Source organism: Lepidothrix coronata, unplaced genomic scaffold (assembly GCF_001604755.1).
Source record: "Lepidothrix coronata isolate B3197 unplaced genomic scaffold, Lepidothrix_coronata-1.0 Scaffold32, whole genome shotgun sequence".
NCBI lineage: Eukaryota > Metazoa > Chordata > Aves > Passeriformes > Pipridae > Lepidothrix > Lepidothrix coronata.
The window spans coordinates 5,143,286-5,165,943 of record NW_016690212.1 but is presented as its reverse complement, the minus strand read 5'-3'; the positions used below and the strand labels follow the sequence as shown (position 1 = coordinate 5,165,943).

Below are 22,658 nucleotides of genomic sequence, written 5' to 3'. Positions count from 1 at the left end.
TTGCTCCCATAGGACTGCCAAACCTTTGTGGGAAGATTAAACAGGAAAAAAAAATTAAAAAATGGTCTAAAGAATGCTAAAAGAAGCAGCTTTTTTTTTTTTGTGATGCTGGAACTGACTTCCCTTTACTGTTTCAGTTTGTCTTCATGTTCAGATTATTCATAAGCACACAGATAACCAGCTGCTTTGCCAGTTAAAATTTCAATTTCAACCCTGTAAACATTATCTATCATTAACACAGCTCTTTATATGTCAAACTTCATTCATTTTTGACAGAGCAGTCATCTTTTTTTGCAGGAGAAACTATGTAAAATTCAACATACACCTTGTAAACAAATAAATACTTGAACGTAAATAAATACTTGAACAAATTTTAATTTAAGGGGAATAAGAGATTGTGTAGCATATAAATTGGTTATCTTTCAAGACAAGATCTTGGGCCTAGGCTACTTGGATAATTTCCCTATTAAAATCTGAGACAGCAGAAACATACAGGAGAAAACCACAATAAAATAGAAACACTATTTTAGTTTGTATTCAGTATTTAACTAAATGAGCCATATAATTCCCTGTGGCCAAACTGCATTGCATTTGCTTTTCTTTTTCAAAGAAAAAAAAACAAGTAAGGAAAATAGTCCTACTAGACATAAAGAAACGTTTTTGTATTGCAGCTACCAAAAATAGATGCAGGCTTTGCTGATCCCATTTCTCACAGGCATGCAATACTGAAGAGGAATTAAAATCCATACAAGCAGCAGATGGACTCAGAAGATTTTGGAGCAAAGATCATTGCCATCCTTCAAAATTTCTCAGACCACCATCACCAAACTTAGTGTCAACTTGGTGTTCATTGTATTTCTTCGAAGTCACTGCAAATTGTTTTCCCTGCCTGTCAGGTCACAGGAGCCACTGGAACACACATCAACTACAAAGACTTTTTTTTTTTTCAGGGACTACGAACACACATATCCTGGTGGCATCTCCTGAGCACAAATCACCAGGTACAGGAAGAAGCAGTAAACTATTTTAAGCACTTCTGGTGATTTTAAAGAAACAATGGATCAATTAGCTTGGATACTGAGTGTTCAACCTCTACTGCTTTAGAGGATCTCCTCCTCTCCAGGAACTGTGTCTCCCTCACCACAGAAGCAGCCTGTGGAGTCCCTGCTCCGCAGGGCTGTATTGCTGCCAGACACAAAACCAGGTCCTGTTCTGCTGGATCACTGGGAGACACATCAAGTGCACACCAACAGAATTTACTCTATCTTCAAGAAGCAGAAGGGAAAATAACAAAACTGTTATTTGCACAGGAAAAAAATAAAACCTTTAAACTGGAAAAGACTGCAAAAAAATGTTAGAATTGGCTTCAATGAAAGGATTTAACAGAGCTTACATTTGCACATGTGAGGCAGGAAAAAATAAAACCAGACACTCCACAAAACATCCCATTTTCTGATGTCCCTTAGACGAAAACATAGGGCTCTCTACAGAGCACCAATCCTGATAGGATACTTGCTGAGGCAGGTAGTTCACACAGTCCATCTGTTGGGTTTTGTTGTAGGGGGCTTTTTAACTTATTCAAGGATTCTTGTTTCCAAAGGAAAAAGAGACATGAATGTGACCAGACATGAATGTGACCAGGGACCTGCTTAGTGATTAACCCAGCTAAAGTCAGTAACAGAAGACCCAGCTTTTACAGGAACAAAGGCATTCAGGACTCATCCTTAATGGGAACCCTCAGAAGAAAAAAACAAATCCAACAAAGGACCATTCAAACATTAGAAAAAAATTCTCAACAAGGAAAGCATGACAGACACTGAAGCACAAGGAATGTTCAGTTTGTATCATGTCTGTTCTGGTCCCTATAGAACCAGGAGTTGCCAGAAGAGGCAAAGGAGCAACAACAAGGTGGAAAAATCACAGAAAAGTGTTATAAAACTGTTACTACAGAATTATTTGGAAAGGCTGAGACACAGTAAGGCTGTAGTAACAAAGACACCACACTATCATAGAAAGCAAAGCACTAGGAACAAAATTGCCACGCGAGCACGGACACCCACTGTGCAAAGTACATGCCACACCTGGAAGAAAAACTTAAGCAGAAATGAAAACATTACTTTTGGTTACAACACACCCTAAGAATAAGGACAGCTAAGAGAATTATAAGTGTTTCTGTGTAATAGAAGAAGAAATACCACCAGGATTCAAAATTGACACAATCACAGAAAATACACCTTAATATATTACACTAAGATAGTGTAATATAACCAGGATACTTCACCTATAGAAACATGCAACAATGAATACCAATAAGAGGAAAAATATAGCAAGAAAGTCAGCACTGGAGTCTGGGTCAGAGTCTAAAAACCTTTAACAGCATTTCCCCACTCATTTTGCCTCATGTCCCCCTCCTAAGTGAATGTTAGCATTTACATTCCCTGCTCAGTTATCCCAGATACAGTATTGATGTGGCTTTACTGCTCCTTATGCCTAAGACAGGCCATAACCATGAAGCACTTTCTACACAGCCTCTAAGAGTATAGTGCATAAATTATAAATTATTAAACTTAATAAAAACCTTAAAAGCAGACTCCACAGGCATAGGTCTTACCACAAAATAAAATTTTGGAAATATTTCCTTTTTGTCCCAGTAGTGTTTAAATGTTTACTGTAAGGCAGCAAAACTAAAGTACACTTTAAGAGGTAGTGCGTGCACACAATCACAATACCACAGTGACAATACCACCGTGTATGATGTAATTACTTATCTTTAAAAGAAAATGGAAAAGGAACTGAAGTTAAATCAAACCTGTAAAAAAGAAAAACAAACAATGAAACAAACAAAAAAAAAAAAATCCAACAGGCATGATCCTTATTTGCCTAGACCTCACATACCTACACAGAGCAACTTAAGGGAACACTACCACCAACTTCAAGAAGCACCACTCACAACCTTTCTAACAAGCAGTCCAGTCTGGTCTGTGACAGAGTTCACTGGGCACAAAGACCTTCAAATTCAGTATGTTCAACTCCGCTGGAAGAACAGCACTTCAGGGGAATGCTTCTGCTCTGTCATCCACACCAAAAATAGATCTGGAGAAATTGCATGACATAAGGACTGAGAAGCACAGTCACTGCAAAACCCACAGTCACAGCAGACAAAAGAATATGGAAAGGCAAAACATAAATCACTCCAACAGAAATTAGTTCCTCTACCCACTGCCTGACAAAATGATTATAAATCCTAACAAAATAAAGACCAAGTATTAAAGCAATAGACAGTTCCTACCTCCTCAAAAATATTCAAGAACCATAGCGGGGTTAGTGACGTACCCACTACTGACAGAACAAAGCATTGGGAATAAACCACAAAGAATTAAAGCTGCAGAAAGGAAGACAGGCTATCACACTCCAATTAAATCTAACAAAACAACAGCATAGATGTTTCAAAAACGCACATGGAGTGATAGAGGCAGGATGGAGTAGGCAGACAGAAGCTCCAGTAAAACTGCACTCAAGCAGAAATGCCACTGTTACTGCCTTCCAGCAATTTTATTGTATGTATTCCCAAATTAATAACCCAAACAGGACAGTGATATAAGCTTAAACAGTTCCTAAGCAGGAACGCCAGCAACATTTTCTTCAATAAACATGCTGAAAAAAAACCCCAGGGTACACATATCTAAATAAAAGGACCGGATATCTCTGACAAGACAAGCCCTGTGACATAAGGATACAGTTTCTGTATGTGCTAAGCTGCATTCACAAGCTATTTAATGACAAGTCTCTTCAGTCTATCTCACATACAAACCCAGCCTGTGTGCTGTGCAGTGGCACCTACACCAAAGATACAATCAGCACATCCATTAACAAGTGTCTGTTTATAACACACACATTAAATATTTCAGAAGTTCAGCCATAGCCATAAGTAAATTCATACTGATTTTATATTAACTAGTTTTAAATGTTTAATGTTCACACCAGTGAGGATTTGTTTCTCAAGTAACACAGACGTAACCCAATTTATTCTAACTGGTAGGTTAAAACAAATTTAATCGAGAAGTAGGATGATAATAGTCCACTTTTAAAATGCATAACAAATATTGCAGACATAGTAAAGTAAAAAACATGTTTCCCCTGTATCCAGACAAATACAACCCAGATGTCCTCAGTCACCAATCACTCACACCAAGTGCTTTGGCAGAATCCCTCCTCTCTACATCAAGAAAATGTTGCATATGACAAATTGTAATGTTTTCACTTTATTCAAACCTACTGCTTAGTGCCCCATTTTAGATGACAACTTTAATTGCATGTCTTGGAATTTTTTAATTGATATTGCCACCTAGTGGCTTGTTTGAACAATATTAAATAATCATAAAAGCCAGCATGAGAACATCAACATCTACAATAAGTTTCTGAAAACCCATGAGATATGGTTTTTCCCCAGTATAGAAAATTCAAATACTGCTTTCCACCCAAAGCAAAGGAAATTTCCAAGGACTACTTACAGAATTAAGTAGTACATCCTACTTAAAATAAAATTAGTTCTATGGGCAGAATAAAACAGTATGATAAAATAATTTGATTTATGTTATGTAATAACCCAGTATTGATAACTCTCTAAACACATAATTTCACAGAAAAAGTACCACTACTAAAATCTATTTATAAAGCTTACTTCTTTCACTTTCTTGAATACAAAATAAGAGAACTGGAACATATTTCCCATCTCTCTGGTCTTCAGTTTACTGTAGGTTTGCTGTTATATGTTTAATGTCAAGATGATCTAGGTACCCTAAATACAAAAACAAGAATGCAGAACAAGTCCTAATATAAGAGAAAACAACTTTCAAAACATTTCTGCTAGCAAGTTTGGCTTAATTGTAAAAGAAAACAAACAAATTAGACAAGAAGATCTTAGTATTTATACAGGTTTTCCACTGCTATTTCACATACTAATAAAATTGTTTAGGTTGGAAAAGACCTCTATAATCATCAACTCAAACCACTAACCTAGTACCACTGTGTTCACAACTAAACCACGTCCCCAAGTGCCACATCCACATGCCTTCTGAACACTCCCAGGGACGGTGATTCCACCACTTCGCTGGGCAGCCTGACCACCCTTTTAGTGAATAAATTTTTCCTAATACTTAATTCTAAGCCTCCCCTGATGCAACTCAAGGACATTTCCTCTGGTCCTGTCACTTGTTACCGGGGAGAAGAGACGCACCCCCACCTGGCTACAAACTCCTCTCAGGTAGTTGTAGAGAACAATAAGGTGTCCCTTGAGCTTCCTTTTCTCCAGGCTAAACAATCCCAGCTCCCTCAGTTGCTCCTCACAGGACTTGTGCTCCAGACCCTTCACCAGCTCCCTGGACAAGCTCCAGCACTTCAATATCTTTATTGTAGTGAGGGGCCCAGAACTGAACTCAGGATTCGAGCTGTGACCACCAGTGCTGAGTACAGGGGGTCAGTCACTGCCCTGGTCCTGCTGGATGCACTTTTGCTTATACAAACCAGGATGCCATTGGCCTTCTTGGCTATTTGGGCACACACTGGCTCATTCTGATCCAAACCAACACACACACAGAACAAGAGTCCTACAATTACAGATAACCTTACTCTTTGTTCATATTACAGCCATCCTTGGTATCTTGTGGAAACACAGGTGCTTATTATGCAGCATTAGTAACAGCTGATTGACGAGACTATGTTATTTTAATACTTTCTGTTTCTATGTCCCTATTTCAAAAGAGAAAAAAATAATAAATTTTAATGACAAATTAACATTTACAAACAGTTGGCAATATTGTTTCCACAACATACAGCAGTGGTGAATTTAGTACTCCTGGAAATAAAACATGCATGCAAAAAACTAATCAAATTTGAACACATACAATTATTTTTGAAAACATGGATGGAAACCTCTGAGCTATTAAATTTCTACAAGTTTTGTGGCAGCTGGACAGGCTAGATAGCTGGGCCGAGACCAGTGGTGTGAGGTTCAACAAGATCAAGTGCCAGTCCTACACTTTGCCCACGATAACCCAATGCAGAGTTACAGGCTTGGGACAGAACGGCTGGAAAGTGGCCCAGCTGAAAAGGACCTGGGGGTGCTGGTCAACACCTGGCTGAACAGGAGCCAGCAGTGTCACCAGGTAGCCAAGAAGGCCAAAGACATCCTGGCTTGTATGAGGAATAGTGTGGCCAGCAGGACCAGGGAGGGGATCATTCCCCTGTGCTCGGCACTGGTGAGGCCACAACTCAAATTCTGTATTCAGTTCTGGGCCCCTCACTACAAGAAAGTCATTGAGGTGCTGGAGCATGTCCAGAAAAGGGCAATGGAGCTGGTGAAGGGACTGGAGCACAAGCCATGTGAGGAGCAGCTGAGGGAGCTGGAGTTATCTAGCCTGGAGGAAAGGAGGCTCAGGGGAGCCCTTATCACTCTGTACAACTATCTGAGACAAGGTTGTAGCCAGGTGGGGGTAGATCTCTGCTCCCGGGCAACTAATGATAGAACAAAACACAGTCTTAAGCTGCGCCAGGGGAAGTTTAGGTTGGATATTAGGAAGAATTTCTTAACAGAAAGGGTGGTTAGACATTGGATTGGGCTGCCCAGGGAGGTGGTGGACTCAGCATTCCTGGAGGCATTTAAGACTGGACATGGCACTTAGTGCCATGGTCTAGTTGACAAGGTGATGTTCAGTCATAGATTGGACTTGATGACTTCAGGGGTCTTTTCCAACCTGATTCTGTGATTCTCTGAGAAAAACTCAATCCTATTAGTACTGCCCAAAGTCAGTGTAGTCCAGCTGTCATATTTCCACCTGGCTTGTCCAGCTGCTGAGGGCCTGTTTGCCAGCTGAGCAACCAGCCAAATCAAACTCCACAGCAGTAACCACAAGCATGACACTTCCTGCCCAGCTGGCACAGCACACAAAGGTGAGCAGCAGTCATAGGAGGAGCTCAGATCCTCACAGAGGTTGCCATCAGTTTCAGCAAGGGAAGTCCAGTATGGCACTGGGCAGGGGTCAGAAACAAGGCTACATTTATTGAAGAAGGGTCACTGAAGAATGGGAGAGAGCACAGGCACTGAGGCTCCACTTCAAGGGCATGAGAAGTCAACACACTTGGGACTTGTGGTGAAGAGTAGGGAAGAATACCTACAGCACATGAAAAGAGAACCAAGACTATTGTGGCAGTGAGATACAGAAGATGTTTGATATCATCATGAATATCTAAATGCACACACAACCAAAATTTTTAATATAGCTTCTCAAACTTGTGTAGCATTCTAAAATATGTAACAACACTAAATTATCTGCTTTACATTAACTTTCTTTTATTGGTATTACCTGCTCTAAACTTTACCTAATTGGTATTGTTATAGCACATCTCATAAATATATATATTTACACACACATAGAGAGAGAGAGAGCGCTTGGTTATTACACCACTTCTTTTTTAACACATTTTATATAAAAACACACTGATATCACAGTCAGGAAAGAAAAAAATATATTTTTTTCCCTTAGCCTTGAAGTAATATATAGACCAGAAAGTCTTTTGCTTATAATATCATTCTCTAAAATACTCAAAAGATCTCTCTGTTATTTCCTGCCACATTTCTGATCTAACTTAGAACACAAAGTATTTCTATAATGAAGATCATACTTTGAAAATGCACTCAAGCCCTTACAGCTGTTTTAGCTAAAATGTCTATTCAATACACAATGCTACATAGCTTTGTCCTCTTATACCTAAAAGCCCTAGAGCTTCTTTCATGACAGCAGGTACAAATGTTCTTTTGAGAGAAGAAAGAACAATTTTCTAATGAGGTACTGAATAACTGTAAAACCAAAAGCTACTCTGCAAACCACCAATATTTTAAGATACTCCATCAACAAGATCCAACCTTCAAAGGTCTTTCCAAAGTTGATTTGCAAATGAGAACTTTCCCACTAGCCCACATTTTCCCACTAGCTACTGCTGCAGTTCCCAGCAGGGAAATAATTTGAAATGTTAATAAAACAGCTAGACCTCCTGTAGAAACAAAGCAGATTGTATTGGAATCTTAACTTAAAGCTAATCCTCTTGCAATTTTTCAAATGTACAGAAAAAGCCCCTTCTCTGATAAAATTTCTGCTTACAATTTCTGCAAATATTTTCTTAAATGTGCTGATTTAAGTACCATCTTCTGAATTCCAAGGTCATCTATCTTCCTGGCAAAAGGTCTAGAATGCACTTTCACTCAGCCATCACCAGATCAGAACTAAATTTATGCCTGGTCACTTCCTAACTGCCTCTTGCAAGCTTTAAAAATCACCTGAGCAGCAACAAGGTTCAGAGAATGGCATCAGTTTTATGTATTTAGCATATTTGCACCCAGGTTACCTGAACAAAGAACAGTGATTGCTCCTCACCAGGGATCACACAAAGCAAGACCTTAGAACCAACAGAAACTGGTGTTGCTGTTTTTTGTAACAGGCCACAGGCTTCGTGTTAAGCTCGTAACACAAGCCTTGGGACTCACCAGCCTTTGTCTGAACATGTCTTGGCCCACCTGGAGATTTGTTTTAGCATTGAAGAGCAACAGCTTTCTGACCAAATTACTTACCTACTTAGTTTCAGCTATCACTTAGCTTTGTACAGTTGTGCAGTGTAGCACCTGTTATACATATATCTGGAACTAACACAGCAATAATAATTATTCTGTGTAAATGAACTATTTAACATGCTGGAATAAAATTCAGTATAAGGGATTAAAGATATGGAGCAACTGTAGAGGACAAGAAAGTCACAGGATCACAGAGACTTGGGACTATAAACACCTCAGCAATGCCCAGCTGCTGGCCACAAGACTGCAGCCTGGGAGCTGGGCAAAGCCATCACAGAGGGCAAAGAACATGCACCAAACTGATGTAAAATACACCATTATACAGTAAATCTGGATGGCTTGACGTGGGTCGCAACATGGATTTACAAGGCAGCACAGAAACAACTTGTAGAATCACATACAAATTACTCAAATGAATTTCAGAATGAGGAGGGAGAAGCTACCAACATCGACCTCATATATCCCAGTGGGGGCCAGGAAGCTGATGACAGGCCATATCCTTCCCTTATCCAAATGAAACCATACACCCCAGAAGGATAGGCACAGCACCTGAGAAAGAGCAGATACTACAAAGTCTGGGCATGGATCATTTTGACTTTACGCAATTTGAAAAAAATACTATTATCACTGTAACTCAACTATCAATAATTATTTGATGAGACCTTTAAGACTTCATAGCAACCTCTCTGAAACCTGGGTGCAACAGAGCAGTGAGGAGAGACTTCCAAGACGTGGAAGAGCAGATACAGATGGATCCATTAGTAGCTATTTAGCCTGAGGAGAAACACACAGGTCCAAGCTGCATTAGCAAATACCTCAGCAGCTGGTGGGCAAGGATCATGCTGCAAACACAGGAGATAGGCAGGGAAGAACTTCAGCCAGAAGTCACTGGATTCCCTCCCTCCCAGCCTCCATAAAGGAAACAGTGAGTTCAGAATTAAGTTAATTTATCTTCCTCTAAGTAAGACACTGTGTTACTAGGAAGAGAAATAGCAAGCCATTTTATTTATACACACATACATACAGAGACATGCTCTATTCACCTCACTAAGTCGCCATTTCCAATTTTCACAGACTTGTTTGAGCATTTTGGGTGTTTGCTCACAGCAGCTGGAGCGCATGCACATTTTTTTCCCCATCAGTGAAACCCTGCATTGTAAATCAGCCTCTCCATCTTCTGTTATAGTCCCCTTACTCTGGCTCTGCCCGGTCTATTTCCTTCCTCCAAGTACCCCCACCATATCCATGTGCATCTGCTTAGATAAGGCAATGTCTCTATTTGCTCACTGACTTCTCATTCTGATAATCTGGATATACATTTATGGGCAGCAAATCCAAGCTTTGCTGCTTTCCATTGCTGCTGATAAAACCCCAAATTAAATTCTATGCTGTGAAATGGGGTTAACATGCTTTTAATTTTTGATTAGGTTTTATTTCCACATTATCTACGATAATGTTTGAAAGAAACCATAATCTTAAAACAGAAACAAAGCAGCTTGCTCCATTTTATTTCACTTGCTTGTAATGTTGTCATGTGTTGATGAGAACACCACAAGAAGCAACCAAGTGAAAAAAGGTGACTGGACAAAGAAGTGAGAGGGGACCAATTTTTTTACTTTGTTGTTTTCAGCCTGTCTTGGAACACTAAGGGATTATACTTTCATTCCTGATATGAAACTATTACTTCTGCAGACTGTTGAGGGACTTAATGTACTCAGTTTAAAGGCTATTTAAATACTCCCAAATTAAGTTTCTTACGTAAAGGCAATACTTTATGTACATACACCTACATAACTATTACTTATTACCTATACCAATGCCAATCAACTACAAAATATGAAGTATAACATATACATTTTCTCGAAAGTAAAATATTGGCAGAGTTGACACAAACTTTAGAGAAAAAAACTGATTAAGGATACAAACAAAGAAAAGCAATAAAATCTTTTTCTTAGTTCTGCGATGTTATTTTAAAACAGCTCCTTTATTACCAATGTAAATTTTACAGCATCAAAATTGAAATATTGCTATGGAACAAAAACTGAGAAAAGCTTTGAAAAACAGACTCTGAGAACTAAGACTTCTTCCTGCTGTAGACTGCTGCTTTGCAGCAATCATTGCTAAATCAAACATGCCAGTGTCTGGTGCACCACAGTTCAGAGTTTAACACAGTAATTTAAACCATGCACGGTTTCAATTCAACTTATTACCTCAGGCTGTGAACTGTAATTAGGAAGAAGCTGGCACACATTTATCTCCGCTGCCCTTGCATAGGAACATCCCTACGCCTTAAAAACACTCTGAAAAAACTAACAGGACAAGCATGTTCTCTTCCCTTTGTCCATCATGTCCTGATGCTAAGCAGCCACTCTCAGAGGTCCCATGTGATCCGGTTTGCTCTTTTAAGTTTTTGCTAACTCTTGCATTATTCCCATTATTTTGCCATAACTGATCACATACACACTTGTTTGGAATAAGAGAGACACTTCCAGCATATATAAAGGCTCTTTCCAATTTAAAAACTCAATCACATTCCTTGCTTAAACGTACGTCCTCCAGAAAAAATTCCCACTTTGAAGAAATCAGATGAAGTGATTTTTAGCAATCTTTGCATTGCACAAATAAACTGAAAAGATAATTATTTGCTGTCATTAACTTTTCGGTGTTAAAATCATCATGAGAGGACTTTCTTTTACCCTATTCATAGTTTTTCTAAAGTGACTTTACTGCTTGACATATTTATCTAAAATGTTTTAAAGTGGGAAAGAAGATAGCATAACAATGCAAATACATCAAATGGTTTGATTCCAATTGTGGCACAATTAGAAGGCTGAATTATTCCTTTTTACATGTATACACCCCAAGTTACTGCATTCCTTTTCCCTCATTTGCAAAGGCAGAATATAAAAGTCATTATGAGAGACCTAGAATTTTAACTATTTTCAGATCTTCACAACATGTACATAAACACAGTACTACCACAATATATGCCAGAACTAAAGCCTCTTATAAAAATATTAAAATACTTTTAAGTGTTTGGTTTGCTGCAGTATTAATGAACTCAGTTACAGCATCTAAAGATACCTTATTTATAACTTCCCTATGATCAGTCATACCATGTCAGTATCTAAGGAAGCTGTCCTGAAAACAAGCAGTATCAGAAAACTAATGTTACATAGTTATAAATGATGACATATAAGAATTATTACAACAGTCTTCTGGGGGTTGGGGGGAAGTAACTTCCCTTCTCCATTTTTTAAACTACTTTGAATTCACAACCTCAACACACTCATGCTCCTCTAATGGGGGTGATGACCTTTGGTTGTACCACACACTTATCATTGCACTCTCCAAAACTGCAGCCCTGTTGCCTCCAAAGTAATGAGCTTTTATTTTATGTACTGTTTATTTCTAGAATCCATATTTTTGTCTTCCTGCAACCCGACATGGCAGCTCTGGCACACTTATCTTTGTGTCCTCAGCAGTGTTATAATGGTGGGCACTAGTGGTGGCTAATCCAAGGCCAGAGAAGCTGGAAAAAGATGTAAAACACCAAAATTAAATGGAAGGCTCAAGGTCTTCTTACAAGGGAGGTCAGCAACATTCAGGGATTGTAATATTGAAAAAGTAGCAAAAGAGAAGTGGCAAAGCCCACAGGGCAGATGTACAACTGCTGGTCAAGTCTTTGAATGGACTCACAGGAAAAAAAACCAATTTACCAGAAAAAACGATGGATCAAATTAACAACCAAAATTTCACTATCAAACTTATCTGGTAGTTGCTCAGTTGCTTAGTATGGTAAACTCACACTGAGTTTACAATTTGTTATCTTTGGACATAATGGTCACAAATGTGTCTTAAAATTAGACTTACCATTGCATCCGATTAGGCTTAGATTGCCACGCTCTCTCCTACGAATCCTCCTGAAATAGATGAAACTTTGCATACAAGTGTCTTTATTTCAAACAACAAGGGAAAATTAAAACAACAGCATTTGGTTCAATGAAATATTATCCCCAAAATAAATGTACTCCATTGACGAGTCCCAAAACTGCAAAACCCAATCCAAACTGCATTCTAAGCTAATCACCAGTGATCGATGTGCAGTATGAATTCCACACACCACACGCTGATGCACGGAAAAAACTAATGAAAACAACAAAACTTTTGAAATAAATTTGTGGTTTCGCTTCAAAGTACATATTTAGCTGTGTTTCATTTTATTGTTTCTTTTAGTTGTAGTTTTTAAAAATACTCCGTTTTTTCCAAGCCTGGCAAAGCACAAGATGAGGATTAAGACAAGGAGCTGTTGCAGAGAAAGTACAAATGGAGGAGAAGAGAGCGTGATCTACTTACACTTTATCTCAAGTTTTCATAATGCTACAATTAGGACAAGATATGTCACCCTGTGAGACACAAGCTAGTGAGAGTTATTTTGGAAACACAAAATTAGACCAAAATGATCACTTTAAAAGAACAATATCTTTATTCTCAAGACAAATATTCTCACTACACAAAACTGACTTTTCTGGCTTCAGAAATAAACATAAGAAAATACAGTTATTTTATTTTTCAATAATAAGAACAGGATAAATAAAATTTGTCAAGCTTTGTAGCAACATTTTTAGATAAACTAATCAATTCTCAACAACACTTGTTTTAGACAACTGGGGAAAAATAAGTATTGTCTATTGAATAAATAGTTTCAACCCAGTTTTTAGATGCTGGATTTACTAAACTTGATTTAGCAATGAGAATGCACTACTTAAAAGTAACTGATCCATACTAAAGACCAAAGTAATTATGCAACAGGTATCTGGTGATTTAAAATATAGTGGTAGCCTCAGCTCACTTCTTCATAACTCTATCTCACATTTTAAGTCTACTTGAGATTCACATATTGTGTTTTCACATCCAGCTTCTCCAAAAGCCTTGACTGGCTGATGTGCCCAGATTATGTCTGCCCACAACAGCAATATCCAGCTTATTACAAAGCTCCCAGTTCCCAGGACTGCTCATTTCTGATTAAAGAGTATCTCTATGAAATGCATAGAGAAGCAACTTCCAGTATGCTGGAAGCAACTACCAAAATCACTGTGTCATCTTCTCAACAACGTTGACACAATCCAAGACTTACAAGTTGCTATACGGCAAACATTTCTGGGAAACAAACAAACAGAAAAATTAAAATCTCTAATTAACATTAAAAAAAAGAGAGGTAATGCTAGTAGAATTTAATTAAATGTCTAGGACCAGTATCATGGACTTGGACACCAGCATGTGCTGAAACACCATGTTACTAATACACGAAACAGGTCACCCGAAGCAATAGACTACCTTAAAAAAATATCAGATACTATTATCTGTCAAGATAATTTTTGTTCTTTTGAGCTAGAACTCATAACAATATCATGAAGCTCCTGGTCTTACTCAAGTTTCCCTGACACTGCTAAAATTTTACAACATTCACCTGAGAATAGATTCTGGCAACAGAGATCTGTCATACTGTGCCTTGTGACACCAGGAAAAAGAACTTGAAAGAAAGTTTAAGCCTCTGATCTCCTCAGGGCTCCCTCTTTCATAAAAATGCTGAATTGTGACTGCTATGCTAAAAAGAAAAATCATTTAATGACCCAGACAGCCTCACTCTAACCAAATCACCATGTGTTTGCTTTGTAACTCAGAGTTACTTGGCAGCAGTCAACTGGCATGCTGATACCTGCATGTTAGTAAAACTTAAAAGCAATGCTTCCCTTTTAACCAGTTGCCTTCCAAGTCCATCAGTCTGTTGCTCCTTAATATTCTGCAAAAGAGATGTGAAGTTACCAGCCAGCCCTTACACATCGAAGCCTTGCAAGGCCTATAATCCTGTGATTGATACTTGCACAAGGCAGGTTGAAATAATAAGCTTAAAATTCCTCAGGCATCTAATTCTTACTTGACAGGTAAGTGAATTACTGAACTACTATATAAGCATGAGAACAGAAACTTTAAAACAAAGCTACTTGTTCACAACAACAGATGAAATAATATGCATTCTTAAGATTCATGACTTTAAATCCCAGGCTCATTTTGGCATCAAAACTCAGACCTGCAGATGGCATCAAAGTCTACAAGAAAAGTAGCATTTCAGGCATGCCCATTCCTTTAGTATTTTGCATTCCCTAGAATGCTTCTCCTCTGTCATCATTACCTTACTGTTCTTGGGTTCATAAAAGCTCTTCTCAAACACACACCTCTACTGATTCACAGTGCACTCACATTTAATAGCTAATTCCAGTTTCACGGCTCCTTCCTGAGACAGGTACAGGAGTGCCACATGTTAGATCACCCTGTTTGGATCTAGGCTCAGATACTGTCATGCTCATGCAGACTATCAGATGCTTCAAGTGATCTACTGAGGTGACCTTGAAAATCTAAGAGCTGCCACACTAATTTAGATCAAACACACACCTAGGCCAGTATTACATCACTGGGTGCCAGAAACGTTTGTTAGATATGACTACACAAGTGGGTCACTGTATTAGGACAAACGTACTTGACAGGACTTGGAAAATCAAATTGCACTAACAGTAGCATACTGAAAAAGTACCAATGGCTCTAGTGTCCCATCTTATCCTTCTTAAAGGATAGAAGTAGCACTTCCATTGTACCCATCTCCAGGCAACTACCTAAGAACCTCCTCTATAATGGTTTTGCACAAACATATAATTCTCGGTCTGTGATGAAGGAGTAACATCACATACAGGTGATCACCAACAGGAAGGTAGCAAGCAGGAGACAAACAATTATTTAACAGAGCAATGACTGGAGTGAGAGGTGAGGTTACAGGAAACAGATCAAGGCAAAAGGAAAAAAGGTGTTCCGAGAGAGTTTTCTTTAGAAACACAAATACAAAACCAATATAATTTTAATACAGTTTGAAAAGTAGTAAACAATTGATTTTAATATCAGAATTTAAGGTACAGATACTATAGCTGGACAGCTCTGACCTTTATCACTGTGACAAGAACAATAGCGATATTAAATTTTTTCCTCAGGGATAGGAAAATATAATTGACCTCTAACTATGGAATTCTCCCTTCCATTTTAGAAAACTTCAAACTAAGCATTGACAATAGCTCAAGGCAACTGAAGCCCTTGATTCTTTTAAGCTCCTACATTTAAATTATTGACTTTTCATCGACTAGCTTCAGTTGAGGAAAAAACAGTGAGGCACCAATACTGTCAAGAAGCATTATTTCACCAGGGCCTATTCAGCGGTTTGCCTTTAACCAACAACCTCAAGATAAGATTCCTTTAGCATTAACACTCAAAGAGGCTTCCCTAGCAGAACATGACTTCATTATGCAGGACATCAACATAAAAGTCAAAAGTCTGCCAGCTGCTTTGCCGGACAAAAATAGAATATGTGGTATTTAGACATATACACTGTTTAAATCATAGGATTTCCAAACATGTAGCGTAAAATAAAAGTAATACATAGAAAATGCAAAAAGTTACTACCTTTGCAGAGGTTCACTTGGAAATTTAGACCACCTTTTTCAGCCAAAAGACTTGTTCAGAATGTCTTCCTTTAAACACAGAAACTTCTATGGTTATCTTAGGCTCAGACACAGACTGCTGCAATTCTGTTCTGTAAGATGTGCTTTATTATACTACCCTTATTTTTCCAGCCACTTCTCCCCATACCTTCTCTGCACATTTTCAGAAATCCATCCAAACACAATAGTTTCCAAAAGCAGAATTCATCCTAAAAGGCATTACTAGGTTAGAAAGGTGGACATAGGAAAAAGACTGCTACCAAAGCTCTGCCAGCTTCAAACAGCACCACCCCTCTTACAATATGCTATAATTGTTAACAGGTTAAAAGTGAAAAATGAGAAAACAAGGATAAGGGTCTTAGAGATAAAAAAAAAAAAAAGTGTTACTAGGAAAACCAGGAAGCAAGGGCTATCACTTCAAATATATAAAACCAACAGTACTTTAAAGATATGAATATTTGGAACTGTAATGACAGGTAGAGAGACAATTTTTTGTTCCTTCAAATATTAATAAAAGATTTTTCTTTTAAGCAGCCTAGTAAAACAGGGACCATTCCCAAAGTCCCTAAAGGCAATTAGAACAGAATTAGTTATTGATTATTAAAATATAGGCTAGATTACAAACACAAGAGTCTGGTAGAATCACAACAGAAGGAACTAGTAATAAAAGGGAACAATTATGAATACAACTGCTATATAGTTACATTTGCATTTTTAATGGACCTTCTCAGTTCTTCTGTAGAGAACTGAGATCACCTCATTTGCTTTCACTAGATATTGGCAAAACTTTAGGTTCTATCCTTCTGAACCTATCCTAGTCCTCTTCAAAAATACAAGACCACCTCAGACTGTGATTGTTTATGGCCATTCTCATACAGAAAGCCAAAGAGGTCTACCTGTAGCCTTTAGTCAGTGAACAGAATACATTCAGGCAATAACCATGGGCACAGGAACTATCTAATAGATGCTACTTTAAAAAAAAAACAAAACAAAAAACCAACAACTTATTGAAAGAGGGTGAAAAACACTGTGGTAGAGAAATGCTAACAAACAAAAGCAGTGAATGATTTTCACACATTTCAGATTCCACAGTAATGTCATATATCTAAAACCTTGATAGCTGTACAATACTTGTGGGTCCAAGAAGTTAGTCACCTGGAAGTGCACAGAACAGAAACATGGCACTTCCCGTGTTACCTTTCACAGATACTCTTAACCACTGCAAAGTAGTATCACATGGTCTCTACCACCTGTTCTAAAGTACTGCTTAAAGACAAAACCAAAAAACAAACTCCACAAGAAAACTGAATTCTGAAAAGTCAATTCTGGTATTTGGATTTACACATTTGTATTGAAGTAAAGAATCCTCTCTCCGTAGGTCCATGCATCATCATCTGGATATTTTTACATACAGAATGCTTTCTTTTGGTTTTGGATAAAAATGTACAGCTAATGTGTTAAAGATGACAAATCTCTAACTGGGTATTCACTTGGTTATTTGTCATATTCACTTAGAAATAAGGTCAATCAAAAAAAGTGTCCAAGATGGAAGTTTGTTTCAGTTGAAGCCAATACTAGTCTGAACACAAAGAAGAGCCTACCATTCTGCTGAATGTAAAAGGTAGACATACTTGAGGCCCTAGTGCTTAATGCCCCATTACCTAATGCTAAGTAAAGGACAGTAAACAGACTTGGCTATCTCTAAGCAAATTTACCTCTGAACAGACTCAGGCATCTGTCAAAAACACTACTTCACAGATCTTTCCCAATGCACATCTCAACTTCAAGGAGAAATAATTCCCAGAGGACCCAAATGAACCATTTTGATTAATCTTCTGTCCAACTCAAAAAATATGTAAGTAGTTTGCACACACCACATTCAAGTCCCTCCAATAAAACCAAAATCAAGTGCTAACTGTTATCTTAATAAAGTGGAATATTATTCTATTTCAGTAGCCTGGATGTTCAAATTCAAAGTAAGGCCATACCAAATAGTTTATGATTGCATGCAATTATAGATATAGTCCTGATTTAAGACAAAATGCTTTTTCTTCAGAATGAGACACTTAGCTTCTACTTTCTTATTTTTCCCTCCTATTACACAAAACATACAGATTCACCTCTACCAGTTCTCATCATTGACTTAGGGGGTCAACACCGAGCAGTTACAGGACCAATCTCACAGCCTTCTTCAGCAATTAAAGTCATAACAGACAAAAAGCTATTCAATTAAAGTGTACTATAATTTTTTCTTCTTCTTTTGTCATCATCTTAATACTTTTCAAACAAAGGCCTGTGAGTAAGCTACAATACAATATAACTCTCCTAGCCAATTCCAGAAGAGGAATCCTGCAGTTCCTTTGAAGCACATTGTTACTAGCAACAATGGAAGTTGCTCCATATAAAGCAATGACCTGGCAGAGAAAAGTCTTCCTAAGACTCAGAGTTTAAAAAAAAAAAGCAACTTTGGATTCAAAAATAAGTCACAATTTTCATGTAGTGAACAAGTTCACTAGAGGGAACTTGCAGTATAGAATTTCCACCCCTCAAATCAACATTTTCGCTTGCAGCTACTGTGCATTTGATGTGCATCACAGATACCATATGGCTCTAAAACACTAGTGTATGCTGTAGGAGTTGAAGTTAAAGCAAAGCTAGGAACAGCACAAAAGAGATACTTTTGCTGACATTGTCTTCTGAAATAATGTCCAGTACTGACTTTATTTTGGGGGCCTCAACTGTTTAGCCATATGCAAGGAGACTTAAAAACTTGAAAGGAGTTTTGCTTTCATGAAAAAAAAAAGAGTAGGAGGTCTCCATAGCATAAAAGTGGTTTGAAGAGAAAACATACATGGCAGAAATGAAGTGATGGCTCTTGTCTACTGCAGCAAAACCACTTGTTTCATGAGGCAACTGAACAGATTGGGGTATTGCATCTGGAAATGCCGACTCAGTAAGGCAAATGGCCAGCTACTGACTGTGCAGCCTGACTTAACAGTAGCCAATTTCTTCAGCAAACACAAAGAGTACCAGTTCTGTGCTTAATAAGTGTCTGTGAAAGCAAACTTTTAACAAACTCATTCAGCAAGACATCCCAAAGCAGCCCCACTAAGAAGTGTATTAAATGCTCTACTACCTAAGCAGAACAGAAGTTTATTAATAACCTTGTGGTTAAGACTTAACTGAAAGCTACAAAAATAATTCTGAACCTAGAGTTACAATGAAATTTAACCTATTTCCATTTTCAAAGTACCAAAACAAATCCATGCAATATTACAAACTGAATTTCCAAAAGGACACAAGGGAATTAATGGCTACATATATTGCACAGCAAATTTGTTTCCACTGCAATAACTTCAAATTCAAACAACTGAAAGCGTAGTGCAGCCTTCATGCAGTGCTGGAGGAAACAGCAGTAAGGGAAGAGGATGTGAACAGAAGTTAGCTATCGAAGTCTGATCACCGCTACACCAGCTCCTCATCATACGTTATCTTTACCCATCTTAAAAGGGGGAAAAAAGCCCATTCATCATAACTACAAAAAAAACCCCAAACACTTCATGGTCACAGATGTATTATTATTTCTTCCACTAGAAGTCATAAAGAAAAAGACCTTACCCCTTGAATCAACTGCCATATTTGCCATAGCACATAGTAACATCTCTACCTCACCACATATATATCTATCTATCCACCATACCCTACTTTCCAGTTCTAAGGACTAAGAGAGGGGAATGAGTGACATCAGGACATATGTTTCCCTGCCAGACCAAAGCAGGTAAACGGGATCCCCAAACAACAAAAACAAAGACAAGACTATTGGCAACTTAATGTGTCACCAATAAAGTCCCACTGAACAAGACACAGTGAAAGCTGGAGACAGAAGCATGTAATACTACAAGGAGTAAAAAATTAAACAATCCAAAACTAGAAAAAGAGTGAAGTGTGAACACTATACAGATGGAAGAATGTTCCTTCGTAGTTCAGTGAAAACAGGGTATCACGAGAATGAGAAAATCCACTGGACAGTGACAAGAACATGAAGGGCTAGCAGAAGATGAGGAAGGGAAAACAAACCACAACTTCTGTCACTGGCAATCAGACACATCTGGGAAGGGGAAATAATCTGATGGTACTGAGCAGGATGAGAAAAGGACTGCCCACAGATGGGACAATGCCACCAGAAAGAAACCTCGGAACAGAAAGCACAGGGAAAGAAGACCACGAAGATGAGAGAACTGTAGGGAGAACCCAGAGGAACATGAGAGCTGTGCAGACCCCGACAACCCGGGGGTTCTCGGAGCCGGAGTGCCCGGCGCGGGTTCCCGCGGGGCACCAGCGGCCCGGCCCGAAGGATGCTGAGCCCGGCGCCCGGGCTGGGGACGGTCCTGGAGGGCCCGGCCCGGGCGGGGGCTGTGTCGGGCCGGGGGAGCCGCCGCCTGTCCCGCCGGCGGCGAGAGCCCCGTGCGAGGAGCGGCGGGGCCGGGACCGCCCGCACGGGCGCCGCGGGGCGGCGGGAGGGACGCGCGAGGGACGGGCAGGCAGCGCAGGGGTCCCGGGGGGAGGCTCCGTCCCGGCGGGTCAGTGATCCCCGTACTCACTTTTTGTGGGGCGCCGAGTGCTTGTCCCTCCTGCCGGCCGCCGCGGACTGCTTGGGCCGCCGCCTGCGGGCCTGCAGAGCCAGCACTGCCGGGAGAACAGAACAGCCGGGAGCCGGCGTGAGCGGCGGCGGCCACGCAGCCCCCCCCGCTCGCTTCCCCCACCGCCCGCCCGGCCGGTACAGCGCGGTACCTTTGCGCGAGTTCATCGCCCCGCGCTGCGCGCTGCTCGGCGGGCGCGCCGCTCCCCAGCTCGCCTGGTCCCGTTCCCGGCCCCGCTCCCGATCCCTTTCCCGGTGCCGTCGCCGCCAGCACCGTCCGGCAGCATCGGCACCGCCGCCCCGCGCCGCCGCTGCGCAGGCGCGGCGGGGCCGCGGCCGGAAAGGCGCGGGCGGGGCGGGGCGCGGCAGGTGGCGGCGGGACGGGCGCACCTGAGGGGCAGCGGGACGGCCCCGCCGCGGGGCTCCGTGTGCCGCTGAGGGGAGGCTTTGTGGGGCTGCCGGGCCGAATGGGAATGGATTTCGCCAAGTTTTGGGTGATGGTGGGAGCAGCGAAGCGGTCCGCCCTGTTGCTGTGCCACGTCGGGAGCTGTGGCGAAGGGCAGAGCAGAGAGGTATCCGGCTGGCCCCTCGGCAGCAGCTGGGGCGAGATCGGCTTTAGCTCGTCCCGAGACCTGTGTGGGGTGAGATGCCAGAACCAATTACCCTCATGGCCAAATCCAGGGAAATTAGATTTCCCTAATTCTGATTCTCGCTAAGTTGTTTGATTATCGTGACAGACAACTCCTGGTTTTTTCCTGCCAGCCAACCTGACAACAACGTCTTGTTGTCCATGGTGCCAGGCACTACTCAGATTTGGCCGAGTAATGACACATGGAACACTGCCCCTTCTTACTTGTGCTGTGCGCAGCATGGCTCGATGCTTGACAGTGTTACGATTGAAATGTTGTGCCATCTATACCTTAATGCCTGGTGCAGGTTATGATCTGGGTCATATCCAAAACTCCAGTATGAGTGTGAGGCTTGTCTGGCTTATTCTCACATTGGACTGGAATTCCAAGGCATGGCAGCGAAACACAACAGGAAACGGTCATTAAATTTTGAGGCAGAACTGCCTCCCTAAATGGCAACACAAAGAATCCATAAGGATGAAAATCTAAAAGCAGCTGCAGTCAAGGCATTATGAGAGTGAAGGGAACTAGCAGTAATTGCTGGTCTTAAGTAATTGGATCATTGAGATTTCAACTAGACAGAAAATTGAATCCCTAGTTCTGGTTAGTTCAGCTTAGAAGTCGGAGAGGAACAGAAGGATAAAGCTAGACAACCCAAAGAGAAGGCACCACACTGTGTAATACTTTTTTTGTCTGACTAGAGAGCCTGGTGAACAGAAAACAATAGGACCATGAAGTTTCTAAACTGCAGCTCTCATGAGACACCCCAGCTGCATTTCTAAATTAAAACATCTTCTGTGTCCTATTCTTCCTCATAAAGAACACAGGAAAAAAACTTTTCCAGTATAAACTACTACCAGTAATGTGCAATGTTGGCATGTGACATTTCTCCCTTGTTGTGGTTCGTCTTCTAGTGATAGTTCAGTGTGATAGAATAGGCAACACAACGCTGTGCTGAAATTTTGAAGGCTTTCTGCTGAGAAAGTTTAGATGCATGAAAATTAATAATAGTTGAATGTTTAAAAAAGCAGATTATTTACTCATTGTTTCCTGGCTAATTTTAACTTCATTGGTTAAATTGTGTCCCTGCATGAATACTTTTTCCTGTGTAGAGAATGGCAGAGACAAGCAGCTGATGATGGAGAAGGCACTGAGATTGCTGTTTTCTTTGTCAGGGCAGTGCTACCTTAAAGTTACCTTGTAGCTGTGGCTCTAGAGCAGAA

At 40.1% G+C, this 22,658-nt stretch overlaps 1 protein-coding gene across 3 annotated transcripts in view; it reads right to left on the bottom strand.

Moving 5' to 3' along the window:
• SRPK2 (SRSF protein kinase 2) overlaps positions 1 to 21,089 on the bottom strand; it is a 142,123-nt gene extending 121,034 nt beyond the window's left edge. For all 3 annotated transcript variants that reach the window (XM_017811413.1, XM_017811416.1, XM_017811417.1), the window contains exons 1-2: positions 20,959 to 21,089; positions 20,769 to 20,853 (exon numbers count right to left, since the gene is read on the bottom strand). In XM_017811413.1, the coding sequence (XP_017666902.1) occupies positions 20,769 to 20,853; positions 20,959 to 20,974 (101 nt within the window). In that variant the 5' untranslated portion in view covers positions 20,975 to 21,089. The remainder of the gene's footprint in view (positions 1 to 20,768; positions 20,854 to 20,958) is intronic.
• Between the last annotated feature and the right edge of the window lie 1,569 nt (positions 21,090 to 22,658).